This window comes from Camarhynchus parvulus, chromosome 28 (genome assembly GCF_901933205.1).
Source record: "Camarhynchus parvulus chromosome 28, STF_HiC, whole genome shotgun sequence".
Classification (NCBI taxonomy): Eukaryota; Metazoa; Chordata; class Aves; order Passeriformes; family Thraupidae; genus Camarhynchus; species Camarhynchus parvulus.
The window spans coordinates 5,811,946-5,833,040 of record NC_044598.1 but is presented as its reverse complement, the minus strand read 5'-3'; the positions used below and the strand labels follow the sequence as shown (position 1 = coordinate 5,833,040).

The following is a 21,095-nucleotide window of genomic DNA, read 5'->3' as shown; positions in this document are numbered from 1 at the left end:
CTTTTAATTGCAAGAGCCAATCATCTCATTATCCATCTATAACAAGTGAGAGACCCAAATAGAGAGAAAGGGGCCCCAGCTTCCAAAGAGAGAGAGAGAGAGAGCCCTTGCTTCCAAACTAGAGCAGCCTATCCTTAGGGGACTGCACCCCTTGGATGAGTTACCCACACCACAACAGTTTTGGGATGACTGTTTGCCCATGGGAGGGACCCCATGGCGTAGCAGAAAAAAGACTCCTCTCCCCAAACAAACAGAAGATCTTGAGTGACTGTAAGAGACAGTCCTAAATTTCCCTCATTCGTCTCATGACCGTCGCAAGGACAGAGACTAAGACCCTGAAGACCCCGACTGGGGTTCTGGCTTGGTTGAGGTGGATGCTTTCCAAGTGATTGTTTGCAGGTGAGCTTGCTGTGTCACCACGGTACACTGCTTTGAGCAGAGACTGGCAAGGAGCAGCTTGCCCTGTACACTTACACCTGCTTCATGATCCCCACTCATTCCAATAGCCCATGAATTTCCCCACCTCTTGGCCAGATGCCACTTGCTTTAGAGAAAGTAACTGGTGATTCCCCATGGAAGATCCTTCATCTGCCTCACGACTGCCATCAAGGACAGAGATTGAAGCCCTCACCAAGGACTGAGACTGAGACCCTTATAATTCTAACACAGCAGTGCTGGCCTGACTGAAGTGAGATGTCTGCCAAGTGTTGCCTGCAGGTGTGTTCACTGGACCAAGACTGGTTTCCCATGGGAACCAGTCCTGAAACAACGGGTCCGGCTCACTGCTGGGACTGGTTTGTCCTGTTCAGAACTGGACTGTCTGTACTTGTTCTCAACAGACTTATTCTCCACTGTTCTGTAGCTGTTCCCTCAACATACCACCCTGTTCCCACCCCCTGGCGGAAGACTATAAAAGACCTCTGAGTTAACCAAAGACTTTAAGATTCTCCCCAGTGTGACAAGACAGATCTATTGGCTGAACAACAAGGCTTTAGTCTCTCCGTTGGTAGCTATTCCCCCCCCCTTTTCTCTCTTTCTCTGTCTTTTATCTCCTTTCTAATCCTTCTACCGCATTTGCTGTGGGCACTCAATAAAAAGTGCATTTGTTTTTATTAATACTGAACATCCCCCTGCTGCGCGTCTTTTGCACTCTGAGATCAGTAAAACGAACCATCCTGACCCCCGCTTGTACTAGCGGATCATGACAGTGACCAAAAACTGACCAAACCCCCACACCCTGTCTCCCTCTGCTGTTGGTGGTAAGGAGGGAGGGGCTGGGGGAAAAAAGGTGTTTTAAAGGCTTATTTTATATCTCTTTATCCTCCTCTGATTCTGCTAATGATAAATTTATACCTTTAAATTTGAACTTGTTTTGCTCTCAGTGGTTTTTTCCTCCAAGTCCTTATCTCGACTCATGAGCCTGTTGCTCCTCTTTTTCCCTCTCCTTTGCCCAACTGTAGCAGGAGAGGGTAAGCGAATGACTTTTGCGGGTGCCTGGCATTTGGCCAGTGTCAAACCATGACATATGGCAACTTAACCTTCAATACTGCCTGCTTCTGCAATGTTATCTGCACTCGGTTGTTGGACATAACAAGTGCTACATATATCATTCCATATGCAGATAGCATTGCAGATCCTGTCACATGTGTTGATAGCATTGCACAATTCTGTGGAGACAGCAACATTATTACAGATATACACATATAGCACACCAGGGCTCAGCACTGCTTAGACCAAATATACACAATACCACACCACGTATGGTGTTTGCCCCCTCCATATCCACATATTCCCCTCCTCTTTAGTACTGGAGAGACATCAGCCAGTAGGGGACACTGCTGCAGGGGAACGGTGCACAAGCACTCGTCACCCAGGGAGATGCTAAGGGCACAAAGCACCTCACCCTGGGCAGAAGGCTTCAGGGATCTACACAGTCCACCAGGGGGCTTCAGCCAGACTCTTTTTTTCTGGTAGCGGCAGGCGGAGACACCATGGGTGACAGTGGAGAGGAGATACCCAGCAATGCCCTCCAGCCTACTACTGGCCTAGCAGCAGCTCCAGCTGAAATGATCACTAGAAGACACTCACAGCCCATACTGCATTTGTTGAACATTCCCCAGAGAAATCTATTCATTGCATCTGACACTCAAGCAACTTCAACATGAACCTGACTACAGCTTTACCTTACTCTCTTGCTGAAGAGAATAAAGAGCCACCAACAACTGCAGTGGAGCCAGTGTTTGTATCTCCAGACCCCACTGGAGAATACACTCTGCACTTGCTTTTTGCAGCGACATCACTGTTTCAGCAGTGGGCAAACAGATGTGAGCCAAGCAATATATAAAACAGAAAAAACAGGGGCAAGTCAGTTTTACTTATCAGCATGCTTCTGCTATCTTTCTGTTACTAAATGCCCCAACATTGTCAGGATAAATAAAACCCTCTAATACTGTCTTTTTAGTGTTAGCAAGTAAGGCATTACTTTTTGGTCCAAAGGCGTGTGTATGGCCAACAAAATTCCAGCCTCCATACAGACATCGATGCAAAACTTTTTCATTATTTATACATTGTTAGCAAACAAAGAAATTATTGATAATTGATTCTAAATTACATAACTCTTTTTCATAATTACTATTCTATCTTCTATTGGCCATTGAATTCTTGCTTCTTATGCTAATTAGTCCTTATTTTTAGTCTTTTTGGTATCTTTTTCCTCCAGCAGGGACTTTCCAACACATATACTGAGTCTTTGTTAGCTCTTTATCTTCTGGTTTCTGTGAAAAGGTCTTTATAGTCCATAATTTCTGCATTCTAGATGTCCAGCTTCAACAATATATCTCACTCTCCCCAGTTTTGTTCATTGAAGCTTATCTGAGTTACTTTAGCAAAATGTAAAAAGTTTCAGTAATTTTCCAAAGCTGCGTTCCCGTAAAAGGAGCATATGACAACTTTACTAAATGCTGGCTAAAAGTGATTTAAGACTAACACACTACCTATAACTTACATACTGGTTATGATTAATTTTTAAAAATAATTAGAAGATAATTAAAACCATTAATTTAAAAATTAGAGAAGTTATATAATTTCCAACATTTGGGTCTAGGAAAGGGAGCAGCCAAAGCACACAGGTGTATCTGACTGTAAAAATGAAAAGTAAAAAGAAGGAAAAAAGCCTGGGGAATCAGAGGTTCTAGTTAAAATGATACCTCCTGTCTCAATCCCCAAAGACTCTGTCCATGTTTTCTTTGTTTGGACGAGGGAGAATAAAGAGAGAAATAAGAGAATTTTAAAAAGAAAAATAAAATTAAAAGAGGGCAAGAATATTATTCAGAACAACTTATATTCCAAGCTTAGGTAACTCATATGTTGTAGGCAGACATAGATGCCATTGCAAGTACTGTTGTAAATGTAGGTATCATTTCAGACTCAATTTCTTCTGCAGATACCATTATAGATTAAGATTCCGTAGTAGAGGGAAATGCATCTGCAGATGAGTACCCCAATGCAGTTACCATCACACATATCATTCATAACTTGCATCTAAGCTCTGTCTTCCAGCAACCAGGCATGTTGTGTGACCACCTGCACAGGCTGAACTCCCAAGGCAGAATGGTGGACACTCCTTTGAGAGCAAAGGCTGCAACTCCAACGCAGAGGTCTGCATCATCTACCCTGGCTACTGCCAGTTCCTCCATCCAGACAGAGCTGCCAAAAGGAGAGGCTTCAGTGCGGATCTCTCATTGCAGAAAGTGAATAGATCTTTCTCTAGGGCAGGAACAGGCAGTAAACTTACCTGCAAAAGGTGTGCCCAGGTGGAGGACCAGCTGTTGTTAAGAAAGGCAAGAGGCAGTGAGAGGGCTATATAGTATCAGGAAGGCTGAGAAGGAGTTCTTTCCCAGGAAGGAGAGAGTCTGCTGGTTCCAAGCACAGTTCGCAGTAGACCCACAGCCCAAAGCCTAACAGCAAGAGACTCCCCCAGTGGCACACATAGAAGGGAAGAGGACCAAGAGGACACACATAGAAGGGAAGAGGACCAAGAGAACACACAGAAGGGAGAAAGGCTGGTGTGGAAGGATGGAAACTTGGAACAGCAAGGACCTGCAGTAAGAACAGTCTTCCTCCAAAGCCACAGGTGCTCTTGTAGAACCTTTCCAGAAGACAGAGGTTCCCTTGCAGAACCTTTCACTGATCTGTAGAAAAGACTCAGCAGGAGAGGCACTGAAGATGAGTAAGGCAGCCTCATCTACTCCCCATATAACAACCAGTAAGGCAGCATAATCTGTTCCCCATATAACAATCAGCACAACTAAGAAGAGGGTAACAGTAGGAAGAGACTCTCTTCTGACAAGCATGAAGGCACTATTTACTGGCCTGCTGCATTCTCCAGATTATGCTGCTTACCATGGACTCCTAACAGAGATTTCACTGAGACGCTACCATGCCTCGCACAGTCCACCATTACCTGCTGCAGCTGTTTCATGTGGGTGCCAGTGAGAAGCATCAAGGAGAATTACAGATCCCCAGGAGCAGCAGTAGCTGCTGACTCTGGAGCACAGGTAGTTTTTTCATCAACCTTCCCAGTCAAAGCAAAGGGGTTTGAAAGAGCCAGTCTAATCTGAGGAATCAACAAATGGTTACAGGTCTCGTGCCACAACCAGGGGTTTGGCTGCTTAGACCATCAGACTTGCTTTGAACAACCTGGTCTACTGAGGGCAGATGCAGTCCATCTGTCAGAAAAGACAAAAAGCATCTTCACTCACTGGCTTGCCAAGCTAGAGAAGAGGGCTTTAAACTATAGCTGCTGAGAGAGAAGAGCTTCAGTCCATCCCACTCCTATCACAGACAGCAAGAGACATTCTGAGCCTCATGGCATCCTGGTCCAGATGGACCTGCCTGCATCCAGATGCAAGGGCTTCTCCAGCATCATAGACATGGAGTCATTTTGTTACCACCTCAGCCCCTTCTCAGAAGCTGTGGACAATGTTCCTGCCCCTTTCCTCTCCAGAAGCCAATGGAATTATTTTCTGCAAGCACTCCTGCAATTCATAAGGGGAAAACTGGCTTGAGCAGCAGAACAAGCAGGATCCAGTACAGACTGCAGGACCTTTTGCTGCTGGGGCAATGCCTGCTGATCCTCGACATTTTGCAAAGAGAGATGGTGATGTGGCAGTGCAGCCAAAACAAGGGCTTTGTGAAAGGACAGGAGATGGGTTTGGCTGCTCAGGAAACCACAGCTCCCCTCCCACAACTGCGGGTGCTGATAGAGGGATGGGCAGCTCCCCACTAGCACTGTCCCAGAGCACTGCCTGGTCTGTGGGCAGGAGGAGGCAGAGCAGCAGGAGAGCAAACACTGGAAGATCTGCAGGTGAGTCAGAGTGTTCACAGGGGCCTGGTTGCTCATGGAAGACATATCTGTGCACAGGAAGCTCTTTTCTCATGTTTCATGCTCCTACCCTCCAAATCTAACATAGGGCTTAGATGGTGTTGCATAAGAGCATATTCAGGGAGATTCTTCCAGCACATGATTTGTCTGGGTTGAGCTGGGTGTGGGTATACTGGGACACAAACACTGCAGAGGCATGGCTTTTACAGTGGTGAGGGCAGCAATGCTGCCCCAGTGGAGAAGGCATTGCTGTGAAGAGGCCTATCAGTCAGATTCTCCCCACTATGGAAGAGAACGAGGAGAGCAAAAGGGCCAAAATGTCATCTGCTGGCCTCCAAGGACAAGATGGCAGTAGGAGTGGGATTCATTTCTCCCTTCCACTATCCCAGGGAGGAGCTGCAGAGCTCAGAGGGTGCCGGAGGATCTGGCAGGGGATACCAGTTTTGCTGCAAGTGCTGCTTGTGTGGGAAGAAAAGCAATGTGTAGATGCATGCCTGCTTGCACCCACACCCCTCGGTTCTCCCGCTCCAGGTCATGGAGGTCCCTGCCCTGACCCTGGTTACTCTTCTGGCTCTGCTGCCCCCAGCCCAGCCCTGCTCCTCAGAGATGAACAAGGTCAAGGACCTCCTGGAGGTGAACTGCACAGGGCAGGCTCTCAGCGCAGTGCCCCCAGACCTGCCTGCAGACACAGGCATCCTGCTGCTCAGTGACAATCGCCTGGAGTCCCTCTCCACCACTGCCTTTCTGTCCCTCACCCAGCTTCAGGACATTGACCTGGCCAACAATGGGCTGGTGGCTCTGCACACGGGGGCCCTGCTGCTGTCCCTGAAGGAGCTGACCCTCTCCCACAATGCACTGGCAGCCCTACCTTTCCTGGAGGGCCTGCCTGCACTCACCCACCTGGCAGTGGCTCACAACAGCCTGGAGACACTGGCCCCAGGGGCTTTCCGCACAGTGCCACAGCTGCAGAACCTGGACTTGCGAGGGAACAAGATGCAGCAGCTGCCCCAGGAGGCCTTTGCAGGGCTGAAGGCACTCAAGGAGTTGGACCTCTCAGACAATCTCCTGAAGGAGCTACCCAAGGAGTTGCTGCAGGACCTGAAGAAGTTGGAGACCCTCTGGCTCTCGGGGAACCAGCTGCAGACCCTGCCAACTGACTTTTTCCCAAAGGGGCACTTCTTCATGTATGTTTTCCTCACTGAGAATCCCTGGCATTGCAACTGTGACCTGCACTACCTCCAGACCTGGATCCAGAAGAATGCTGACATTGTTTATCAGCCAGAGCGGGGTCTGGAGGAAACAAAGGTGGAGGTCGCACCTGAGAAGGTACTGTGCCACAGTCCTGCTGAGCATAGGCAAAAGCCCATCATTCACTTCAAGCTTAACTGCAGCATTGTGGAGGATGCGGATGAGGAAGGAGGGGATGAATATATTTATGAAGAAGAAACAAGAGAGAAAGCTACCATGACCACCTTCCCCCCACATCCATTCATCCCCAAAGGGCACACAACCATGCCCTGTGCTATTACCTCATCTTGCCTTCCTACCCTTACTAGCACAAGATCTCCCCTCACCAGACGTTCCCTCAGCACCTCTTGTACCTCCACCCTTTCCCCAAACCCTTTGCTTGTGGTGCTGACAAGCATCAGAGCTCCCAGCACCACCATTCCTGTACCAGCCAGTCTCACCATGACACCCACACAGACCCCCAGTACTGCCACCATTCTCATGGCTGCTACCACTATCACCCTGCACAGACCTGCCACCTTTGACAATGCCACTTCACTGCCAACAGCTATGAGCAGCAGCCCTTCTAGCACCAGCGGCCATCCCCAAACCACCCTTGCTGCCAACAGTATCTATGGCAGTCTCATGGCGTCCACTGGCACATTTCCCACCACTTCCACAGCAGTGCCTTCCACTGCCACGCTAGAGGCCTCCTCCATTGTCAGATCTCCGTGTCCAACTCTGATGTCAGCCAACACCATGCTTTCCATTCATGCCCCAACACTACCACCTCCCTTGGACACAACACACTTCACCCAACCTGCATGTTCCCCCCTACCTGCTCCTCCTCCCCTCTGCCCATGCTCCATCCCAGGACGGGCTGTACCTGTGCTGTGTTTGCAGGCAGGTGGGGAGGCTCTGCAGTGGGGGCAGTGGGTGCTGAGGAACTGCTGTCTGTTGCACTGGGTGCTCTACCTGGCTTCCTTGGCTCTGCTGGTCCTGACCATGCTGGCTCTAGCAAGTTGGCTGACATGGATGTGTCTGGTGGGACAACCCTCCTGGCACCAGTCCCTGCAGACCCAAGAGGTGCAGTATCCACTGCTGGAATGGAGGGAGTCAACAGGAAACTCTATGATGCATCTCAGCAGCTTCAAAGTCCCCCTCCAGCAACCTAAATTCTGTACAATCAAGGAAGTGGAATTGTGCCCTGAGGTTACCTACTGCACAATTAAAGATCTGGGGATACAGCGCAGTCCTCCTGCAAGTTACTCCTTCTGCACCACAAAGGAGTTGTGGGTTCACCACAGTCCTCTGCATGCATCAGTCAAGCCTTTCTCCAGGAAGCTGATGGTCACAGACCTTGCTTCCTGAGGACCCCATCTGCTTACAGCCTAGACAAGGGTGTTGAGACCATCGGTGATGTCAGAGTGAAATATGCAGGTAACACCATGTAAATGTGTTACACACATGTGTACACTCAGAGAAAGAGATTGAGAGTCATGGCTCTGTTTTATATGCTTTGTTTTACAAGGGAAAGATCTACTTGCCTAGGAGGAAGCCATCTAGCTCCCTCCTCTAGTATTCTCAAACACCCTGAAGTTTCCAGAGCTTGGGTATTTGGCAGAGGAAGATAATGTCCTAAACTGGTCAATGATAGTCGGGGGCTGCCACTGCCTGGTTTTGGGGTGATTGAGGGCAAGCAGAACTTATGTTGTGCTCTGTTGCAACTGCTTCTGCTCAAATTATGCACACAAAGATGCAATACACTTTCCACTCAGTGCCAGGTTCTTAATCACATAATAAATATTCTGTGCCTGAATTTAAAAGGGGTGCTGTGTCACAGACATTTCTTTTATGAAAAATCCTCTCTCAGCATTTTTCCTGCTGAAGCTGAGAAGTTCAGCAACAAGATGTAAACAATAGGTTATCTGCTGCTGTGGAATGCAACAGGTCCGCCTGGATTGGCCCAGCTTAGATGTTTATAGGTGATGGCCAATCCGAAGAGAGAACTCTCTCAGAGTTGGAGAGAGCAGCCTTGTTATCATTCTTTACTTTTCTTTCTTAGCTTAGCAAGCTTCTAGAACTCTCCTTTCCTTTTCTTTGTAGTATAGTTATAATGTAGTATATATATATCTTAAATAATAAATCAAGCCTTCTGATAATAGAGTCAACCTTCTCGTCTCTTCCTTCACCCAAGAACCCTTGTGACAACCGTCACAGTGCTGGTTTGATTTCACTGGGCCTGCCACAAGTCCTGGTATTTGTAATAGTGAAGGCAGGGAAGAAAAGTCCATGGAATGCCAGAATCGTAGAATATCCTGAGTTGGCAGGGTCCCCTGAGGATCAAGTCCAATTCCTGGCCCTGCACAGACACCACAACAATCCCACTCTGTGCCTGAGAGCATTGTCTAAACGCTCCTGGAGCTCTGGCAGCCTTGGAGCTGTGACCATTCCCTGGGGAGCCTGTTCAGTGCCTGACCACCCTCTGGGGGAAGAACTTTTTCCTAATATTGTTTCAATGGGATGCCTCCATGAGGGGGGCACATGAGGGTCCTGCCCCAGGTCCCAGAGAGCAGAGACCAAGCTGGCCTCTGCCTCCCCTCAGGGGAGGTCTCCATCATGAGGTCTCCCCTCAATGTCCTCCAGACTGAATATGTCAAGTGCCCTCAATTGCTACTCATACCCTTCGCCTGTAGATCCTTCCCCATTTCTGTGGCCTCCTTTGGATACTCTTTAACAGCTTTAGATGCTTTGTGTATTCTGGCATTCAAAACTGCACACTTACACTCCTATTCCTGACTTTGGCCCCAAACCCTGTGGTACTGAATCACACAGGAAAAAGCATCACACTGGCAGGTAATAAGGAAAGTGCAAGTGTTGATGCTTCTGCATGACCCCTTATGGGATGGCCAGATGTGGAGGAGTCAGGTGGGAGGTTTTGAAGTGCAACAGGTATGACTTTCAAGGGATTATACTTGGACAAAGCACTCCAGAGCTGGCCAAACTTTGTGACCACCTGTCTAGATGTCATTCTAACATTTTGGGAGGTGTGAGAACAAGACAACAGCCACCATTGGTGGGGGTCGAATGGCTCACTCCAGAACTCATGCATAAATGCAGCAGCTGGATCCTATGAATCGTTTTTCCAGCCTGAAATGCAGTTCCAGTTCTAATTGCCCCAAATATATTGTCAAACTGCTGTGAGTCAGTGTGGCCTTCTGCTAGATTAACTGCTGGAGTGTCCACAGGTGGGAACATGTGCCTGTGCTTGGCCAGCATGAGTATGTATGCTGGTGAAGGTCAGGCGTGCAAGTGTATCCATGGACATATGCATATTACGTTTGCAAGGAGGCACTTGTCTGACTGTTGATCCTGTCCTCTAACCACACCATCCTCTCTATCCCTGTTTCCTGAGAAAACAATGAGGCAAGCAGCTCCAGTGCTGGCACAGCCTGAAGGCCCCAAAAGTGGGGCACAGACATCTGGGGAGCAGAGCTGTGGAAAAAAAATCTGTGTATCTTGGTGGACAGAAAGGTGAACAAGGTCCAGCAGTGCACCTGGCAGCAAAGGAACTGCAACAAAACTTGAACTGGGTTAACAGAGACAGGGCCAGCAGACCAAGTGAAGTGATCATCCCCTTCTCCTCAGAACTCTTTAGACTACAATTTTTTGTCTTCTACACATCTGAAGCCACCCAGTTCTCTCCCCACAGGCATTACCGGTATCCCAGTATTTCTCAGAATCCCATTACCTTTACCTCTCCTTGCAACTCCTCCCTGGAATTCTCCCACCTCTTCACACAACAAGCACTCCAGGTCACTCCAGGAATCCAAGACCTCTCAAAACCACCTAGGAACCCCAAAGCCCCCAGAACCCCCTATACTACCCCACCATCAACCCCCACAAATCCTGGCACCCCCAGGACTTTATTCCCTCAGGATCCCCTATGCACCCCAAGACCCCTCTCAGTCCTGAGACACACATATATGCACTGGTGCGCAGTGAACGCAGGCACACAGAGTCCCAGTGCCCAGCATGACCCACCCAGGACACTCAGGTCACTGGTCTCCTGCTCTCCTGTTCCTTGTGAGAAGCACCTGGATGTCTAGGTTCTCCACCAGAAACAACAAGACCCAGACAGACAGTTCAGGAAGCACTTTTATTCAACCCAGGTGTGGTGGGAAATTGAGGGATTCCTAGCTCCCAGTGAAGGGCCCAGACAAGGGGATTGAATATTCCTGGAGGCAGAGGGCTTCATGTGGGGAAGCTTTATGTTCCACAGGTTCACAACAGTCTAGGTCGTGTACCCTGAGGGTGAAGGGTTGCTGGAAACCACAGAAGGTACCCACTCTGGGAGAGAGACCTGGACACTTTTGTCCCTTAGAGGTACCCATGGATGCTACCTGCATATCCCATGGGGTGCAAAGAGTATATCCTAAGCATTTTTGGGAGTTTCAGTTGATCTCAAGGGGTCCTTAAGGCAGCTGGGGGCACGCAAGGCAGAGGGTACAGTGAGAACACAGGCTTGTAGGTCAGTATAGGCATGGGGCAATGTGCCTCGGGTGATCCAGCGCCGGGTACCCGGTTGGTAGGCATGGATCAAGTGTGTGTCCTGGTAGGTCTCATGACTGTACCCTCCCAGTACAAGCAGCTCCCCTCCCAGCACAGCTGCACCCCCAACTACGTGTGCACGGGGAAGAGGGCTAAGGAGGACCCAGATGTTCTTCTTGGGGCTGTAGACCTCAAAGGTCAGCTGGTCCTTGTAGCCAGTCTGCCCAGCCCGCTGACACAGGCCCCCGGCCACATAGATCTGCCCACCTGCCTCCTCCATGACATGGCCAGCTCGGTGGCCATTCATGGGGGCCAGGAGTGTGACAGGTGCACCTGGGACATAGCGGAGCAAGGATGCCTGACACTGGTATGCTTCATCACACCCACCCGACACGTAGAGCTCACCATCCAGGGCACACGCCGCATGCCCACACAGAGCCATTGGCAGGGGCTGGCACCTCCTGGTCAGGGAGAGAGGGAGAGGTGAAGGACAGGTTAAGCAGGGCTGTCCTGCAGTGACTGATTACTTAGGGGTTCCCTGGTGAGCCATGGCTTCATTGACCACTCAGCAGGCAACACTTGCCAACACCCAATGAGCGCCAGTGGACAACATCAGCTGACAAAGAATGGACACCCCACAGATGGGGCCATCACTGTTCAACACCTTGTAGTCGCCACGCCATTGGTCAACCACAGTGGGCTCCATTAATGAGCAACATTGGCCATCACCCCATGAACATTATGCCTATGAGAGGAATCAAACTACTTTTCTCATTGGCAGATGGCCAACAAGATCTGCAATGTACACACTGCTGGCCAAAAACTCATTTGCCACCCACTAGGCAACACTGGCCAACACCCAGTCTCCAAGGGACATGGTTGTTCAACATCCAGTAGACCTCTCTCAAATACCACTGCAGGTCCATTCTCCACCGGAGACTTAGTGACACAAAGCACCCAGTGGGCACCATGGCCAAGACAAGGGGCTCTGAGAAAAAAGGAAAACTAGGCATTGGCTGGAGCAGCCTCACCTCCAGGTGTCATTGGCCAGGTCGTAGCACTCCACAGTATCTGTGCAGTAGAGCTCCCCTGAGCTGCCCCCCAGGGCATAGATGAAATTACCAAGTGCCACAGCAGCAAAGTAGCTCCGTCCACATGTCATACTGGCCAGACACTCCCAGGAATCATCCATAGGCTGGTACCTGGGTTTGAAAGGCAAAGGGGCAAGAGACTACCTGTTACCTACAACACCATGAGCTGATGTTGCCACTGCTGAGGGCAACAACCCACCTACAACTTGCCAGTCCTATAATGCCTTGAGACTTGGTCACATGGTCACCTTGCATGGGAATATCCCCTCCTTCTGGACAATATCAAACCCATAATGTCCTGGGGCATCTCCAGATAGAAGCCTCCCACTCCTACTCCCAAAAAGCCTGTAATACCCCAGAGTAGGAGGGCACCTCTGAGTCCTACACCCAACCCTTCCCAGAATGTCTTGGGGCCACTTGACCAGCTGCAATGCCACAATGTCTTGGATCCACGGGGCAGCTCTAACTCTAGCTCTAGCAATACGTCCCACAATGTCCAGGTGCCACATGCCAAGTCCAAGTCCTCTGTAGCTCTCACCTGTAGACACTGGCTAAGGTGTCATGGACCCCGTAGTAGTGCTTTCCACCCAGGATGTAGAGGCTGTTGCCCACCACAGTTACAGCATGACGGAAGCGTGGGCCATCAGGAAAGTGTCCCAGTGCCCTCCACTCAACCTGCTTCACCAGCCCCACAGCACTGAGGTAGCGGTCTGCAAACCAGAGGTGTCTGCTGGGCTTCCGGGCAGTCAGGTTGCCCTTTACTTTGTCTCCACCACAAACCACCAACACCTCTTGCAAGGAACGTACCCGGCATGGCAGCTGGGCCGTGGGGGTGAAACTTGCTATCATGAGCTCACGAAGGATCTTTGGGTCAGCTACCCCTGCAGTCACAGATGGGACCTTCTTCAGCTCCAGGCTGGACATGAGGGCAAAGCGAACAGATGACAGGATCTCTTTGGCTATATCCTCCTGGCCATCTCCATTGGCCATAAGCCACCGAGATGCTGCTTCCAAGGCTTCCAGTTCATGGAGGACATTGAGACCATCAGAGCGGAGGAGGCGGATGAGAAGATGTGCAGGAAGATCCAGGAAGGCTGGTGTAACCACCACACAGGGAAAGGTGGCCAAGATGTAGTTCTCTGCTACATGGACCACCTCATCCAACCCATAGGCCACAGCAAAGGCCAGCACATCAGGGACAGTTTCTGGGGTCAGGCCATGGGTGAAAACATCCAGGCAGAGAGTGAGGAGCCCCCAGGCCTGGTAGCGCAGGGAGGTCTCAGCTGCCTCCAAGACCATGGGCCATGGCCCTGCTACAGCTCCTGTGTAGGCAAAGGAGAGGAGGAGACGCAGCTCGGCTGGGGACAGCCTCGTGACCAGCGGGTCGGCAGGGTCATGGGTGGCTTCTCGCATGGGGCAGGTGAAAAGGGCCCGGAAGAAGTCACAGGAGCAGCTCAGGGCCAGTCGCTGAACTAGGAGGAAGGAGGAATAATGGTGGGAAGCAGCAGGGAACCCTCTGCAGTGTGCAGCCCCTGGAACTCAGGTGTCCTGGTCCCATGCCCATTAAAGTCCCAGCTCTGCCAAAGGGAGCAGCCCTGCAGGCACCTCTAGAGCCTGATCCCCACCTGCAGCTGCAGTCTTATCATCCCCATCAGAGGACTTGGCTGTCCCAGAGCACCCTATCCCGCTCCTCAACCCTTCATAGGGACTCCCACCTCCTGCCCACCTGGGATGACCTCATTCCCTGCCTGGAGCTGGAGGTCACAGCCCACACCATTGGCATGGAGCTGCTCCATGGCTCTTAGTGTTTCCCACTGCTCCTCCAGGGGCTTAGGACCGTCTTCCTGGTGGTCAATCTCCAGACGCAGGGCACAGGCAGACACCAGCCGGGGGGCACCCAGGGCCCGGGCAGCCTCCTCCACCTCTTTCACCTGGCCATGGGGCACAATTCCCCCATAGGCAAAGGTGAGCACAGCCCGCCAGCCACACAGTGTGGCCCCAGGTGGCAGGGGGATATGGGGGAGAGGATCTTGGCAGAGTTGTCTGGTCCTGCCCTCCAGGAAGCGGTGGAAGAAGGAGCTGATGGAGGCCAGGACCACAGCATGGGCCATGTCACCCTCTGGGCCCACAGTCACATCCACCAGCTGTCCTGTGGTGCGGAGATGGTCAGCCACAGCCAGGAAGTGTCCAGCATGAGCCCCATCCCGCAGGTTCCACTGGTCTGGGGCTGGCCCCTCTGCAACCCACATCTTGCCTGTGGAAACACATGGAACAGGGTGTCAGGGAGCTGTCTTACAGCTGGAGCCTCTGGCCCATGGCAGGTGTACTGGCTGGGGACAAGGGGTCTTGCTACTGGCACTGCCACATAGCAAAGCCACCGGATCCACCACCAAAGCCTCTACCCCACAGCCAGGGCCACCATGCTCTGCTACTGCTCCATTACTGACTTTGATGCTTCTTGGCAAAACTGCAGCTCCATAGGTGAGAACAACATCCCATTTCACTGCCCCATAGCTGAGCTTGATCTCACCTGCTTCATCTCTGAACCCTTAGCACGAAGCTACTGACCCACAGCCAATGCTGCTGCCCCACACAGCTCAGGCCACTGTCACCAGTCAGAGCTTCAGTCCTATAGCACACACAACTACACCCTTCCTCAGCCATTGCCCCATAGCTGAAACTACTGATGGTCCAACAAGCAACCAAGCTGCTGGCCCCCACTGCAGTGCCTGCCACTCCTGCTCGGTGCATGGTAGTGCCTGCTGTGCACTGCCCGTCGTGTGTCACACTGTCACACATTGCGATGCGTTATCCTGCAATGTTGTCTGCAATGTCACATGTCATGCTCCCCTGCACTGCATACTGTCAAGGTGCGCTGACTATCATGATATTACTGCCACCCCTTGCCCCCACTGTGTTGCTTGTCCTCGCTCAGGCCATGCACTGCAGCCCTGTGAAGCGCTTGCTGTATTCTGTGCCCCTGCATTACTGTGTGGCCTGTTAGGCTGTGCCATGCCCTTGTCCCCCTTACCGCCTGCTGCTGCTCTGCAGAACTTCTGTGACCCCCTAGGAATGTGTCCGGGTAATTATAGACTGGACAGAACACGTGGCCCCAGCCAGGAGCTGGGAGAGGCTCAGGCAGAGGGAGGTCCAAGGCCCCAGAGTCCCCAGGCTGGGACAGTGGTCACTGAATTCTCTGAGGACAGGCAGCAGGGCCAGCTGAAGCTGACAGGAGCTCTGTAAACCCCGTGTTACCCTGGGTAGGTACTGCTGGGGACCCCTGGCCCTTCAGGCCCCTCTATAAACCTTGATCTTCTCCAGAGCACAGGGTGAAGCAGAGCCCCCTCCCAAGCCTTCAGGTAGGAAACAGACAATTGCCTACTCCCCCACCCCCATTACGGGGTAGATAGGTCCACCACCACCTGCTGTGCTCCTGAGAGCTATGCTGTGCTACTGACTCCCAAAGAGCTGGGGGTCTCAGCTCCAGGAGGATACCAGCCCCTTGGCTCAGCCTCAAGTGCCCCCAGGAGCACCCCGCAAACACCCAGGACCCCAGCAGCCCACACAGAGCACATACCAGAGGAACACAGCCTGCCATGGCTGTGACTGTGTCACAGTATCACTGTCCCTCCCTCTGCTGTCCTCTGGTGCCCCAATCTCATCTTGTCCCCTCCCCTCGGACCCCATGCTCCCCTCTCCCATGCACCTGCATCTCCCATGTCCACATTCCCTGTCTCTGTAACTCATGCACCCATCCCCTAACGTCCCATCTCTGTACCACACTGTTCCCACATGTCCAGTTGAATTCTGTGTCCCCAAAAATGTTCTCACATCCTCTGCAAGTCCATTTTTCAGCACTTACCTATCCTGCTTGTGATTTCTTTTTTCTATCTAGTTAGAATTTCCCTATCTTGTTATTTTCCATCCTTCACTGCATACCTGAGCCTCCACTTTCTGTAGCCACTAAGTAGTGAAAAAGTGCTATCACATCAAATCTTGACCTTTTCTCCAGGCAAAATGATCCAGTTCTCACCTCTTTTTGTGCATTCTGTGCCTCCATGCTATCCATCTCTGTAGTGGGTTTGCAGGACACACTTGTTTGTTCATAGAAAAGTCAACCAGATATAGCTATAAGCAACCTGCTCCAGTTCTCAGCTGGCATTCAGGGGTCCCTTCCAGCCTCAGATATTCCTCACTTTCAACGCTGAAGCACTTAGCTCTAGACCTCCTGAATTGCTTTTCGAAGAAAGACTCCAGGCTCTCAAACACATCGTGAGCAACCCGCGACTTCTTCCCTACCCCACCTTCCCTATCTTCAGCTCAGAGCCAAGCACTTCTTCAGAAGCTTTGGCTCCAGACCCTCACTGATGGGCTCAGTGCAGTGTAATTCCACATCTTGTCAAGAAGCCCCACAAGGCCCACTTAACTACAAGAACCTCACCGAAGCTACAGCATAGTGCTCACACTTGAGCATACAATACTGAGACATGGAGGCAAAGTAACATGTGCACAGAAATCGCACCCAGACCAGAACATGCTGCTTCCTCTTCAGCAGCTCCAGCTTTCTGCACCTCTGCCCAGATGCCAGGAAAAAGCCGCATGACACCACCATGTTGTGACAACTGCCGATTGGACCGAATCTTTATTACATGACGTCTTAAGTACATACAGCATTTGGAAGCCAGCTCACAGGGGAAAAGGTGACATTTACAGCTTGGGAGGTCCTGTCAGTCTCCAGCCCTCCTTGTTACCGATCTTCATGAGAGCTGCAGTGATTCCGAACCCCAGACATGCTGTGGTGCCAGTGAGGTAACTGTGAGCTGAAGAAAACACATCAAACCAGAAAAGACCCATTAAGGCGCAATTCCTTTGCAATAGATCTTGGTAGACTGCCATTTTTCATAAGTCCTTTGACCATCAGCAACATTGTTTGGCCAGAGGAATTGGAAAAGTGACCTTTTTATAAAATTGAGTTCTCATGCTTATGGCTTGCAATTTGAAATATCAATTTCAGTAGTCCACTGCCCCATCCCCTTAAGTGGCAATCTTAAATGGCTCATTTGAGTGACAAAAATAGCAATCACTGCTTTGAACTCTTACCAGCTCACAACCAGGACAAGTAAAGATTAATTATATTTCACCACAATTACAACTTTAAAAAAATCCCTCACTTCTTTAGGTTTGAGGATGAATGTCTAAAGAAAACAGAGTTGCGTCAGTATCTGCAGGAGCTGTTTAAGCCTTACAAAGGGCTACAAGAGCAACAGGAGCAGGACACAGTTTGTGCCTCAGACTATGCAACAAATTCACAAGGCAAATACTAGATTGTACTTGCTGTCTAAAACAAATCACACTTGTTGCCAAGAAAACATGAACTTCTACAACTATATTTTTCCTATCCTGCAATTTTAAGGTACAACTGGTAGCTCTAACTGGCAGTACTGAGTGAGTTCTCCTTTCATTCTGTATATCACTTCATGTCCCGTTTGGCATCCTCACCTCCTGCAGCCATATTTATTTTAGCAGGCCCACACAATACCAATGAAACTGGCATGAATAGAGGCTGAGATGAATCATTACCAAAGAAGCCTGACATCAACATTCTTTAACATTTTTCCCCAATTGAAAAGTCTCTAAAGCCAGCAAGGGCACATTTCAATGTAGCCATTGTCCACAGTTACCTCTCACTCCCAAGACAGCTCCTGATGCACAGCCGCCTATGAAATAGTTCAAAGGATCCTCTGGCTCTTCCCGGACTTGGGCACTGAGACAGGTACTTAAGCCAAACACAGCTCCCAGTGTAGCTGTAAAGAAGTAAAAAATAACAAAATCCTCAAGGACCAGAGAATTCACACTGAGCACGACTTCAATATTCACAGTGACTACAATGGCAAATGAAGATCCATTCCCCAGGGACATGCTATCCCAGCTGCTACAGTGAGACTCAGCATTCACTCAGTCCCACCCAGCTTCTCTGGGTTTCTCTCCCTGCACCGCTCTGAGCTGGAGCCTCAGAGCACCCCACACCCATTGCCACCAAAGAGCACCACATGCTGACAGGGTATCACCTAACAGCCCTTCCCGACAAGGCATGGGGCAACCCTGACAGCTGGGGGTACTGGAGGGGAGCAGTGGTGTCTGTGCAGCCACTTCCCCAGCTTCGCCTGGACTCTGCACTGTAACTCAGCCCTCAAGTCCCTGTGAAGCCACCTCACAGCACCAGGCAGAGCAACCCCAAGGGCTCTGCTCTTCCTGTACACTGCTAGGCCTGGCACTTTCCTCCTCTGCCTGCCTGGGGCTCACAATGATTACTGGATAGCAGGAAAATGAATTGAGTTTGTAAATTATTCTTGTTTGTAAACTGACTTTGAAATGAAAAATTTTGAATTGAACTAAGAAACTGCAAAGTAGAAGCACCCTGTCCACTGAATTACACACTTCGTCCCATCAGACCCTACAATGATATAATTGCAAACTTTGGCAAAGAGCTGTGTCAAGAAAAGCTGGGTTTGTATTTAATATAAAGTCTTGATCATGAAACATGAATCTGTCTACCAGGCAGCATCTGCAGATTTCAATTAATCTTTCTTGGGAACAACAAAAATATCCAGGTTAAAAATTTTCAATCCCTATATAAAACCAGTAGCTCCTGTTACAAACCTATGCAGAAAATGAATTATGCTGATGCCAAAATCAACTGAAAAGAGCACTGCAAAAACAAAACCCCCAGACCTAGGACTGCATTTCAACTTTCCTGCTCTCCCTGCTTTGAACCAAGGCATGTGTAGGCAAAATGCACAGCTTGAGGCCATGAGGTGCGGCTCCTGAACAGCAGGCAGGACAAACCCTTCCTCAGGTATGAAACTGAAGACCCAATATGCCTGTTTAGGATTAAGGGATTTATTGAAATCACAGCTGATTACATGACCCAGTGCCTTCATAACGACCTCAGCTCATTAGAGGAGATGCCAGATCCTGGTTTAAGAGTCAAATTGCTCAAAACCGCAAACCTGGACTGACTGTGCCCCATCTCAGAGCACCAGCACTTGGAGAGAGGCAGAGGTGGAGCAAACCATTGAATTAAGACTGAAAAGCAAAAGTCTGCTAAGAGGAAAACTGCACTTGACAAGGGACAGAGTGAGCTTCAACCATGCAGCCCCTTCAGCTCCCTGCTCCTCTCTTCAGCATCCACTTTCTCTTCCAAAGACAATTCAAGACAACTGCATAGTTTCTCCTTATCTATAGAACATGACGGGGAAAACCCCACGTTTATTTTCCTTTTGCCACCAAAAATATTGCATTATTATTTAGCAAATGCACTTTATTAAATACAATGCCTAAATATATTAAGCAAAAACCTAAATTTGCTTATACTATGTTGTTGCCCACAAACTGAGTATTCTAGAAATACAAAAAATCACAATGTACCTTTTACTCTAGATTGCAAAAAATATGTTACCTCACCTGCAAATCAAGGATATGTCTTTCCATTTCACTGTTCTGTCTCTTGGCTAAACAATGACCCAAGCCCGGTGGAAGAGAGAACCACCGAAACCGTGCAGGGGCAGAGGCAAAGGCAAAAGTGAAGGCGCAGCCACACCGGGCACAGGCGAGGCTGGCGTCCCTGCGGAGTTCTATCCTATAGTTACACTGCCGAGGGGCCCGGCCCTTACCCATCGTGACACTGTCCGCCGCTGCCGTCTGCAGTGCGGCCAGAGCCGAGCCGGGCCGCAGCAGGATGATGCGATACGCCGCCCCGACCAAGCCTGCAACACAGCACTGCGCGTCACTGGCCGGGCCCGAGCCCAGGCCCCGCTCGGCCGCCCCCCGTGTGCCTCCCTTCCCCCCGGTGCCCACCCGCGGCCGCGCCCACGCGCGTGGCGAGCCAGGTGCGCTGCGGGCACTGCTCGCCCTCGGGCCCGTCCCAATAGCCCGCCATGGCAGCAAGGGCACGACCGAGCTATCGCGAGAGGACGGCGCGGCCCCGCCCCGCGAGGGGGCGAGGCCAGAGATCGTCGCGCCGGCACGCGCGTGACGAGTGCAGCGGCCCCGCCCCGCCCCGCGGAGAGCCGGGACCCCCAGCTGGGCCGGGCTGGGCCGGGCCGGGCCGGGCCTGTGCGCTCCGCGCCAACCGGGACCCCCGGCAGCGCCGGGCCGGGCCTGTGCGCTCTGCGCCGGCCGCTGCCCAAGCACGCCCGCGCCGTCACTGGCCTAAGGGATTTCTACCTGGTGTTCCCAGGTACCCCACCTGCGGTGCCCAGGCTGTTTGCCTAATCCCGGGGCTGTGACCCTCCCTTTTGTCTTTGCTGGCTGCTTGCAGGGTGGGGAGAGCAGTGTGGTTTTGTTTTGTTGTGGGTGTTTTGCGTTTTTGTGGGGCAGGGGTTGTTTGTTTTTTGTGGTTCGTTTTTGGTAGGATCTACAACTCTTACTTATTGGCGCTTGAAATATTTTTAATGAATTTTCAAAGATTCTGATTTAATTCACTGTCTGTCTATACTGCTGTATGGTTCCTATTTCCTGCAGAAATAATAAACATGCTTTGACACAGTTTATAGAGATGCTGTATACATTGATTTTTCTAGTTGTTCATAGTACACCAATGAAAAGACAACTCTCTACTGTGCTTCTTGGTGATATATGGAAAATCACACAATGAAAAGCCAATGTCCATAAAGGAGACTGAGGAATCCTGCAATTTTATTTGAATGACGGGAGAGGATCCACTGGGATGCATGCCCATGGCGTTTTTTTCTCTCGAGGTTTCAGAGGACGCAGCTTCCTTTTATCCCAAATTCCCGGTCGCATGTTGCCCTCTTCCTTTTCCCATTGGCTGAGGTACGAGG

The 21,095-nt window shown here is 50.6% G+C and overlaps 3 protein-coding genes across 3 annotated transcripts; 1 reads left to right on the top strand and 2 right to left on the bottom strand.

Moving 5' to 3' along the window:
* Positions 1–5,319: 5,319 nt before the first annotated feature.
* On the top strand, positions 5,320–8,064 carry LOC115914354 (platelet glycoprotein Ib alpha chain-like). Its single transcript, XM_030966840.1, is given in 3 exon segments — positions 5,320–5,365; positions 5,915–7,973; positions 7,976–8,064. Coding segments are annotated over 2 exon segments (2,145 nt in total). The 5' UTR covers positions 5,320–5,365; positions 5,915–5,917.
* Positions 8,065–11,045: 2,981 nt separating this feature from the next.
* Positions 11,046–14,501, bottom strand: KLHL33 (kelch like family member 33). Its single transcript, XM_030966818.1, has 4 exons — positions 13,979–14,501; positions 12,791–13,724; positions 12,193–12,363; positions 11,046–11,622 (listed from the first exon to the last, which is right to left on the bottom strand). The coding sequence occupies exons 1-4, from the start codon at positions 14,499–14,501 to the stop codon at positions 11,046–11,048; spliced, it is 2,205 nt and encodes a 734-aa protein (XP_030822678.1).
* Positions 14,502–16,863: 2,362 nt separating this feature from the next.
* NDUFA11 (NADH:ubiquinone oxidoreductase subunit A11) lies at positions 16,864–20,261 on the bottom strand. The gene is made up of 4 exons (XM_030966707.1): positions 20,110–20,261; positions 19,926–20,018; positions 17,934–18,056; positions 16,864–17,072 (listed from the first exon to the last, which is right to left on the bottom strand). The coding sequence occupies exons 1-4, from the start codon at positions 20,189–20,191 to the stop codon at positions 16,960–16,962; spliced, it is 411 nt and encodes a 136-aa protein (XP_030822567.1). The 5' UTR covers positions 20,192–20,261; the 3' UTR covers positions 16,864–16,959.
* Positions 20,262–21,095: the final 834 nt, after the last annotated feature.